Source organism: Euprymna scolopes, chromosome 1 (genome assembly GCF_053919585.1).
Source record: "Euprymna scolopes isolate OS-2025 chromosome 1, ASM5391958v1, whole genome shotgun sequence".
Taxonomy (NCBI): Eukaryota; Metazoa; Mollusca; class Cephalopoda; order Sepiida; family Sepiolidae; genus Euprymna; species Euprymna scolopes.
The window spans coordinates 183,716,471-183,727,785 of record NC_136482.1 but is presented as its reverse complement, the minus strand read 5'-3'; the positions used below and the strand labels follow the sequence as shown (position 1 = coordinate 183,727,785).

Sequence of the window (11,315 nt, the reverse complement as noted above, 5' to 3'; positions counted from 1 at the left end):
CTTTATCAGTAGGTCACAAGAACACATCTCAATATTTCCATATAAAAGTCATGACCAAATTAAAATAACATCACTTTTTAAAATCAATTTCAAACGTTTTCTTGATCTCTGATTTGTCGATTTCGTAAAATGTTCTAAACCAAAATTATTTTCCTGACATTGACATTGCTTCTCTAGTTAAAAATGACCGATTAGAAATTCTTTTATTCAATTTTTTAAACTTCATTTTAACTTTGCTGCAATTTTGTAATATTCAGATGGCGTGTGAACATTTGAACTATGTAAAATAAACAGTTACAATTTTCAAAATATATGATTTAATCAAATTGTTAAGTGTGAATATTTTTTGTTTTTAAATTAAACATGACAAAATATATATCTGAGGCACTATAGTTTTATGCTACAAGTTATCAAGTTGGGACCCATTGAATTTCGAGGATCAAGTCAAAACATCATTTGTGCATAACAAACTCACTAAAAAAAAAAAAAATCAGCATAATTCACAAATAAAACCAGAAAATATCAATGCACATCTAATTTTATTTTAAAAATTGTTTTATATACAAGTGCTGCAAAAATAAATCTTCACACCGACTAACGCATTTCAATATTACGTAAATGTTTCTTCTTCATCTTCTTTAGTTTTTTAAGGTTGGTAATCTGGAAAAAAAAAAAAAAAAGGCATCAATTAAAAGTCTTTCATATTTTAGTTGAATTTATGATTCATGTCTAGAATTTCCCCTATATTAAGAAAGAACAAAAGTAGAGAAAAATCTGTATGATGTACATACATGACAAAATGAAAATATCATATTCCAAAAATCTAGTAAATTGAATAATTAGTTTTCTTTCATACAGAAGATCATTTTTAAGCGATTAATGGGGAATTCGTAGGGATTAGATAAATCTAATAAATATTGTGGAGCTATCACCCTTGTTTCTCTCGAAATTTTTCAAAATGGCAGGCGAGACAGTTACTTCTCAGATACTCATAAAATTTCATTTTCTTTGTTAAAAATAAAACCAATTGTCATTTTATGTGATTTTTGGAACATATTTTCACTATCACGAGTACGTACATCATACAGATTAAAAAAAAAAATTATTTTTAATATAGGAGAAATTCTGGACACAAATCAAATTTATTTTTTTAACTGGAGATAAAAAGTGACAGATACAATGAATTTAAAGATTTTAAACTCAGAAGATTTAATTCTGATATTGAAGTGATATATAAGATGTCTAAAGAAATCTCAGCAGAAAAATATGAATAAAAAATGTTTCTTTTATTTGCATCTGAATTGTTCAAAGTAAATTCTTTCAAAAAATATCAAAAGTAACTCACCTTTTGAACAACCTCATTCTTTCTGGAATTTTCTAACTTTCTATTCTGTCGTTCTTCAGTTTCTAACCTCTTCTCCTGAAAAGAGAAACATTGTGGAATCAAGTTAATATTTCAAATGTGTAGTAATTTCAAAACATGTACATAATCCCCAACTATTTTTTGTATTGTCTGAAAGAATAATATGAAAAAACATAATACAGTAGAACCGGACAGTATACAACATTAGAATAAAGTAACAAAATATAATACAGTCTATAATACATATGTATATAATCAAATAACATTATAAATAACACCAAAATGCAGGGAAAATATCATAACCATGGGTCAGAAAAACATCATATTCCACGTAATTACCTGAAAAGGAGTATTCTAGGTCTTCCATATCCTGGGGTTCTACTGTAAATTTAAAGTTCCAAGTAGAAGAACACAACTACTGACAGAAAAATATTGGCGTTGGTATTAATAACGAGAATGACACAATGGATGTGTAATGCTAATCCTAAAGACAGGCTTAGATCTGATGACCTCAAAGGAAGATTAAATCTGGACAATATAGGGAGATTTGTACAGAACCGGAAACTTTCTTAGTATGGTTGCATTAAAAGAATGCATTAGTAGATGTAGAAAAGTTGAGGTAAGATGGTTAGTTGGCCAAAGAAAACATGAGGAAAGATGGATAAAGAGGGATAAATAAAGACTTAGCCAGAGAGAGGTTAATTTGGAAGTCAATTTCTGAAAGCCATCCAACATAAGCCAGCATGTAAAACAGATGTTGAACCAAATATGATATTGATGACTAATAGCATTCTTTAAAACAAAAGACTCAATTTTATAAATTGAAAATAGAGGCTGATGTTTTGAAGAAAAAAAAAGTTACGTTTCGGAATTTTTGAGATGAGGATTGATAATTCGTATTATTTGGATTCTTCAGACTACTGTTCTCATCTTGAGTGTCATTTTCATTTTTTGTTGAATAATGGATATGGAGTCTTACATCTTTAACCCTCACATTTTCCAATTTCTTTATTTGGTAAGACTTGACCTCCTTAAGTTCTTTTTTATATGATATATTCAGGTATTCTTGGATTTGGGTGTCATCATCAGCCAGTGATATATTTTCTAGGAAGGGGGCAAGGTTGTTTGAGATTTCTATCTGTAACTGAGGTTTCCTCCACTGGTTATGGATTTAGTCTTGGACGAAAATGTCACTCAAGACGAGAATAGTCGTCTGAAGAATCCAAATAATACAAAAAAATGTTATTTCAATTTTTTTTATTACAGTAAGCAATATATCATCATATATATTAAATAATATATATATATAATAAAACTATAGTTATAAAATTTGGACCCCCCCCCCCCCGAATCCTTGCTTCCAACTGTACTGAGATGCAAAAGTTAAAGCGTAATGTAAACAGACATCTTGCTGCTCAACTCCCTACATAGTATCCCTGCAAATTTTGTCTCAAATAGTAGTCCCTTACATCCAAGTGGCAATGTGCTCTGTTTTGGGGTGAAAAAGAAAAAAAAATTATTAAATAAATAAAAAAAATGATCAAACCCCTAACAGTAAACTAGATTCACAACAATCTGAAATGAAAGGCGGTATCTCTGGTCCAACCCCCTAACATATTGTATCTAATTAAGAAATAGGTGACGTTTAGACACCCTATGGAGATGGTCCATTAAAATTAACTCTTCAGCAATGGATGTCTATCATTTTTAAGTAAAATTTTAAGTGAAAATTGTTATCTCCTTTGGTATATACGACTTCAATGGATAAAAGAATTAAAAAATAATAAAATAAATAAAATAAATCATTAAAAAACAAGCAAACATTTCCATGAAAGATGCACTATTAAAAAGACTATATCAATTCATATATAGAACTAGTTGTGTAATGTGTTTTCTTCGAAGCTTGGATAATATATGGAGATATATATTTTCAAAGTTAAATCTTCCAGCGCTTCTATATCATACAAAAAAAAAAAAAAAAAAAAATTTGAATTTCAAGTGAAACAAATGGTGTCTTCATAATTGTCAGGCCTCAAATAGCAACATATCCAAAAATTACAAAAAATGATAAGGTAAAAAATAATTATAAATGCAATAAAGTTTATATTGGAAATAAATTTTGTCCGACATTTTAAATTACGTTCGTCACGTGACGTAAGCAACAAAACTTAATTATCTCCTCTGTCAACTTATCTCTTTTACCCAATTTAGAAAGGTTCAAAGAAAATATATGAAGACAAACCTGTCCATATTTAACGAAATATCTCCAAGAAAACTAATGAAAGACAAACACACATATGTATATATAATTATGCATACACATTCTTATGAATATAGTTGGGAAATTAAGTTTGATTAATGTAATCATTTTTATAATTATAATCATGTTTTTGACACATTTAACTTGACAAACAAGCAATATAAGGAGAAATAAATCTGATGGAATACATTAACTTTTTTCTTGCAAACATTTTGATTAGTAACTGTATCCACTTACACCAGGCAAAAAGAAATTTTAATTATAATCTGACAAATTACATCCCTTATATAATTTTACCAAACTATTAGCAATTTTCTTTTTACCATGACTTTTATTTTTCTTATTGAAATTTTACATACAAAAATTCCAGAAAATTAATAGATTTTTTTTTTTTTTTTTTAACAAGGTGGTCACCACTAATCAAGGTCCAGAAGACACTCAGGGATAAGGGTTATTGTAAGTACAGTACGTTAGTGTGGAGATTTAATAGTGTCTACTTAAGGCGATGGTTCATCAGGAATTTGTTTACGTTGGACTTGAAGATATTATCCTTTGAAATATAATCCATTTTCTTTTTTACCTAACATGCCAATGCTGGAAGTATTTATTAGTTCAGTGGGCACTTCTTTACAAGCACAATGCAAAAAAAAAAAAAAAAAAAAAAAAAAAAAAAAATGTTTAAATATTCCAATACTAATAAACTTTGGAAACAAATAGTGTTTTGTAGTTTGCGCATAAAGAATAGTAATCTTCAATTTTTTTTTTTTTACAATTTTAAGCCTGGTTTTCTCATCACTGTCATTATCATGTTCTGACCATTTTATGCTTTTGCCATCTTCAGGGTTTTTTTTATGTCAAACTTAGGAATTGTCAGTAAAATTTGAACCCAACTCTTTTTTTAAAGCCCTGCGTGTACACCATCCTCATTTGATTTATGAAGCTTTGTTACATTTTTTTTATACTAACGAATCAACACTTACAAAAGTCACTCAAGGATAAAGGTTAATAAAACTGTCATTGGATGATGAACAGTATTATAAAAGGATTAAAAACAAATGAAATGACAAAAATGTTATTACTTAAGAGGACGGGTCAAATGTTCGTTGAGATTAGTTGATCATGTTGTGTTATATATGGAAGGAAATAGATTCCAGTAATTAAATGAACAAAGTAAATAAGTTTGAAAATATATTTACTAAAGAAAAAGGTTAGAATCGAACCCAGTATTCAAAAGTTAAAAGTGAATACATAATGCAATCTCAGGAATTTAGTGAATTGACCATTTTGTTTAGAAATAACTAAATAACGATTCAACTAGTAGATATCGGACAATGTCAATTAAGGAATGTCTTTGCTTTGCCAAAAATGTGTTAGACGTATTATATGTAAACCCACGTGAGGAATCACATGGTTGAGCACATTTCTGACATTACAAAGAAAGGTAAGTTCAATATATTCAGTAAAGAGGGTTCAGTCAGATTGGAGAGAGTGGTAGAGACAGATCAGTCAGGGTCAAATCGTGAAAGAGGAGAGTTAGCCAAGCCCCTTTCGGAGGCGACAGAAAGGAAAGAAAGACACTGTAGAAATCAGAAAAATCACGGAATACCTGATCATCTCCTCCGGATCGAATAAAGATCATATTTATAAGTTTTTGTTGTCATCTTTCAACCTGAAAGGTAATGTGATTTTTTCTATCGTATTTGTAAAAGAAAATGTATGACCCCCCCCCACCACCACCACTTCCAAAGTGTAACTGATTCCCCTTCCTCAAAAGTGTCAACTGAATCTCCTCCTTCAATAATGGATTCTCATCTCCTATGTGTTAAACTAACTGTCTCTCTTTATATCAAGCTCTTATCATAAATATGAACTGTATGCAATCATATAATTGTCGGCCCCATTACATGAATGTCTTGTCCCCATTATACAACACTTGTAATCTGTAAGGAAGAAATGGCATAGTATTGTACTTCACAGTGTAATCTAAAAAGATTTAAGAGAAAAAAAAAAAGAATTGGCAGCGCTCTCACGATTCTAAAATTCAGCTTGTTCCCTACCATGTCAATACACTCAACTTCCTTTTTCCTAACATAGCTAATCCATTCATATGCAAACTAATGCATTTAAATTCACATGCCTCCATGATCCCTAAAGATCATTTCATATATAAACCCATGTTTAAATTGGCACTTACATCTCTAGGGCTTCTTACACAACCAGACACAGCTAGTCCTCATTCTACAAGGCTAGACACAGCTATCTCCCTTATACATGGCTAGACACAACCTTTATATCCTAGTTTACTTTCAGACACAAAAAAGTCCAACTCAAATCGTAAATATCTTCTCCATAAAATGTTGACAGACTCTTGAATGCTGATTTCAAATTCTCCATAGCACGATGACAATTTTCAGTCCGGCTTTCAAATGCTCATTTAAAACTCTCCATAGCATGACAATAATTTTCTCAAAATTTGGCTCTGGAATTCTTATTTAAAATTTTCTATAACATGCCGACATTAACTGTAAAATATCCAATCCTTCTTGATTACATCAACTTTACTTTTTCTTCATGCCCAAAATAGTTTATAATCTAATAAGATTTTATAACAATTGCCAGCATGTGCACGATTTCTTAAATTCCACTTCTTTTCTTCAGTGCCAAAACACTAGACTTCTTCTTCTTCCAAACTCTTAACATAGCTAATTCATTCATATGTAAATTAATGCATTTCAAACCACACATACAAAAGAAATCTTGTTCATGAATATTCTGTTTGGTTTTAGATACACAGAAGAATGAAAAAAAAAAAAAAAAATATTAGGAAAGTTTTGTCTCACCCAACTACCAAAATGAGCCCCCCCCTCCCCTGAAAATTGTAAATAGTTTTGCTTTTAATATTTAAATTATTTTATAATAACTCCACAATGTTGCATCCTTGTGCCTGTTTTGCAAGCAATTTATTGGAATGTGCTCTAATAAACTCATGGCACTTGTGTCCCCATGTTGGATATTTGGCAGGCGACCCTAGGAAGAGACACATTCGATGGATTTCACACACTCATATGATATGTGAGGAATGCCCGGCTTTCCATCATTGTCTATTAAAATGCATAATTTTACCAGAAATATGTGAGAAGATATCGGTCAAAAGGTTGAGAAAATAGCCAATGGGAAATATTAAAACATTACAGAATGAAAGAATATTTATATAAATCTACACAACAGAAAGCCAACCCAAAAGTTTGTCACAGAACGAGGACAAGCCGACACATTTTTCTTAACTGCCAAATATTCAAATCTTAATATACATATCCCCTACCCACCGAACTAACCCTATAAACAGCAAAATCCCACCTCTTCAATGTTGAGGTCCCAAGAATTCAAACAGCTTTCTACTCTAATAGTTTCTTCCTTTGGATGACTAGACTTTGGAATTCACTATTTCCTGCTTGCCTGACCATACCAACAAGCAGAAGTTTAGATGTAATGTGAACAGATATTTTGCTGCTCAACACTCCATTTACTCCCGTGTAAACATGATCTCAAATAGTAGCCTGTCACATCCAAGTGGCAATACACCTTGTTTGAGTTGAAGATTCATGAGGGGATTGCATGTATTTTATTTTCAAATAAAGTATTTCAACTTTAAATATGAACTTGTAATTAGAATTCAAATATTTTAATTAATTAAATTATTATAAAAAAATATATTGTTTTTGACATTCTAAAATGTAGAATCCATTTCATTTTTAATACTTGCAGATTTTCCAAACTTACTCGTAATTCTGCGTTTCTCTTTTCTTTCAATTCTTTCTCGTAAGCTTTAACATTTTTATCTTCCAAGCGTTTCTTCATTTTAGAATTCCATGTCGACTTCATACACTTGTCCTTCTTTATTGTAGCAATTCTGGAAAGATTAAAAAATAAAAATGTCATTGATTTCTGCTTTCTAAGGATAAGAAACATTTCTTTAGTTGTTATATGTTGACAGAAAATTAAAATTAGTTTCCAAGAGGATGAAAAAGTTACAAGGAATTCAAAGACATTTAAGTTTTCCTCCGATTTCATCTGGGGCCAGTAGGGATCAAATAAGTGATTGAAAGAGGTGGGAGAGGGGGTCTGAATAAACCAGGTGAAATAATGTCTTTTGAAAATATGAACTTACGTCATGATTTTTTTCTCACATTCTATTAAGACGTTTCACACATAGAGAAAGTTCTTTTGTTTAGTTTTCTGAATTTTTGAGATGAGGATTAATAATTTGTATTATTCAGACTACTGTTCTCATTTTGAGTGTTATTCGTGCAATTTTTCGGTCAATGGAACCTACAACATTCTTCAGGTGTATCTTGTTAAACTCCAGAATCTTTCTGTCAAACTCCGGAATCTGCACAAAATTTTGAACAGAACCCGTTATTTAATCCATGAGAATAGCATGCTCTAATTCCTTCAGCCATGACTGGGTAGAAATCTTAATTTGCAACTGTATTTTTAGTGTTATCCAGAAGTGTGTAACTTAAAACTGAATTTTACCAAGTACTTTATCCACTATGCCAAGGGTCCTTGTGAATAACACTCAAGATGAGATCAGTAGTTCAAATAAGTTTTTTTTTCTGTCAAACTAAAAAGAAATGCCAGTAATTTCATGTTATGGAAGACACATCAAGCAGAAGGAGAGATAAAGTACACGTTTTGAACAAAACTTTTATGCTTTCTTTCTTTGCAGAGAATGTTAGGAAAGTACATCAACATATGAAAAAGATCTCACGGATTGGCATCCTTTATTAAAATAATTTCAACCATAAGTTCCATAAATTTCTTCTACATCAACAGTTCAATGTTAACTGCCTGGTAAAGAAATACTTGATTGCAATAATTTGAAGTGGATGGTATAAGTTCTGGGGACTTCTGTCTTTAACCAGAGAGGGAAAGTAAGAGAGAAAAAGAAACGAAGAAGGATTTTTTTGCAGATCATGATGTGAGCGAATCTAACAGCATTAATTAAAGAAACACTTGATTAGAACATTTGATATAGAAAGAAGCCGGGCAATTCCAGCTGGCCTAGCTGATTGATGACTCAAGTCAAAAGCAAGGGAAAGCTAACATTCAACCGCACTGATTTGGAATCGATAACATTCAAATAATATTTCACTAACAAAACAATTGTTTGGTGATGAATCGTATTCGGTGGTTGTTTTCGGTTTACTGAAGGCTGGGATGACTTTTGGGGTCAAGAACCGGAATGGCTTGTCGTGAGAAACTTGTCATTGGAAAATTGCATAATGCGGGCACTGACCAATCGATGAAGAAAGGATTTTTACCTAGTGATTATTAATTGGTGGGGAAAAACACCCTGGTTTGCCAGATCCACACTGTTACCCAGTATAGAAACATCAGGAAAAGCAAATTTTCCAGTCTGAACTAGCTTTCAGCTGCTGAAACCTCTTCCCCCACACCACCCGCTCACTGCCCACCAGATGACAGAAATACTAAAAGAGAGAAAAAAAAAAAAAAAGAAACTTTTTTTTAAACTAACTCTTAGATTCAACTGTAAATAATTGCGCTGTTGAAAAAAAAAAAAAATGTATTCAGAATTTAATTCTGCTGTATAATACAAAACATTGTAGTTAGAAGTTTTATTTGATAATATAATTTTTGAAAAAAAACCAAAGAACTGACTATTGAAGTTTTTATTTATTGGCTACAAGATTTATAACTTAGTTATCAGGCCGCACAGTTCACTTCAGCTATTTTCTTTCAGGAGATAGCGAGCGGAAAGGGCAACTACCCTAGCACCGGGAACAGGCTGTAGCCCATTGATCTAAAAGAAACATGTGCCACACCTGTTTTCGTTTTTGTTTTTTTACTTTGCAGACTACTTGTGGAAAAGGAATAACTAGAATTGCACATCAAACCCTGCCATCGTATAGACCATCAAGGCCAAGTTGCTGAACTTTCTTGGGTGTTCCAAAATCAGAACTACCTAGAACTGCACTTATGTACCGGTGAACACTCCTTAGAGTCTTTGTCGGGTTACAATGATAAGGTAAAGCCATAACATTATCCACTAATATGGCACTGAGAGGCCTCACCAGAAATTACTACATAGTTCAGAATCCATTCACTAAATGGCAATACAGTAGCCCCAGTATTTTGTGCCTGCTGATAAGACGATCTCCTTAGGTGTTATTCCAAGGTTCGGGTCCCTGACTATTAGGCGGATAACATCAGCCCAGTTAAAACCTTTATCTCCAGCATTCTTATTAGTGACATAACCACAAAGATAGAACTAGAAAGAGAAAAATTCGGACATCTCAAGCAACAGCTTGTGCGAAAGGACTGCTGAGGGGATAGTCAAGATTGTTTGCTCTTTTTGACTTCCGGTTTCTGCTGTCCATTTGGCTGGACAATTAGTTACTTTCAAGATGACAAGAAACCCATTCTTAACATGTTTTTTTTTTATGTTATCTGACAAGAAGATAAAGTACTCATGCAGAGAGTGATCCGTGCTGAAATAATAACGTTATTATTTAAAAAGCCATTCTTAACATGAGGAGGGGGAGGGTGTTTTGTACCTAATCAGTACTTTAACCTTACAATTGATTAAAAAAAAAAAACATATCATAAAACTTTAATTAAACTTGAAAATACGATTTAAAAAATAGCGCGGAGAGTCATCCAGTCCACCGGATCACTCTCTGCATTAGTACCGAAGAGAATAATCAGAAAGGACGGTATCTTGTTTGTCACAGTTGTTTCATTTGTTGAGCAGAAACCGAAGTTAAAAAGAGCAGACAATCTTAATTTTAATCAAACACGTAAATAAAAGCGCTGGAAAAAGAGACAAAATAAATAAATAAATAAAATGGTAGGTAAGTAGAAAAGTAAATTTTCTTGTCTTTGTTGACTTTTTTTCCTCCTGTTGGACATTCTACATAATCGCCGGGGATTTTTCCTGTAGGAGCGCATGATAATATTCATGTTTTTCATTGGTTTGGGAACACAAATGAACTCTAAGACTGGATCTTTACTTTTAAACTTAATTTTATTTTTATGTAGTAATAAATGGCCAAGACAATTTGTTAAACTTTAAATTTTGAAACTGTTGATTAGAAAATAATCATTGGCAATTATTTGAAATTTAAAGGCAAACATCGTTTTATTGTTCTTGTATGCTCCTAAACTGAAGGAAAGCATAAACTTTCGAACGAATCATGCCGAAATAAACAGCACTAAATTAAGCACAAAATTTATGAAAATAAGCTAAAAATTTAATTTTATCCAACCTGCACGTGAAGCAAAAACTTTCACCGTAAGAATAAAACAATACCTATTTCGTGGATTTTTCCAAATCTTTCCAGATTTTCTTCTTCCCGTAGGAATGTTGTTATACAATTCTTTAACTGCTTTGTTTTTTTCCTGTATAACACGCTTATATTCGTCTTCAGAAATGTCTTTTAAGTGAACCACGTTGTTTTCTTTAGACGTCGCCATTTTTCAAGATGCCACCTAGCGGTGTCACCATATCAACACAAAAAAACAAGGGAGATAAATCAATTTAGGTCACTCATTTTCCTAGTTGATTTTATTTTTCATTAAATGGATTTAAAACGTTTTTAGATTGTATCGTACGAGAAAGAATTTAAAATTGACAATTTTTCTGACACTCATCATTGTTAATAATCATTT

The 11,315-nt window shown here is 31.7% G+C and overlaps 1 protein-coding gene across 1 annotated transcript; it reads right to left on the bottom strand.

Moving 5' to 3' along the window:
* Positions 1-520: 520 nt before the first annotated feature.
* On the bottom strand, positions 521-11,162 carry LOC145278074 (coiled-coil domain-containing protein 86-like). The gene is made up of 4 exons (XM_080130330.1): positions 10,957-11,162; positions 7,404-7,533; positions 1,346-1,420; positions 521-660 (listed from the first exon to the last, which is right to left on the bottom strand). The coding sequence occupies exons 1-4, from the start codon at positions 11,118-11,120 to the stop codon at positions 595-597; spliced, it is 435 nt and encodes a 144-aa protein (XP_079986456.1). The 5' UTR covers positions 11,121-11,162; the 3' UTR covers positions 521-594.
* Between the last annotated feature and the right edge of the window lie 153 nt (positions 11,163-11,315).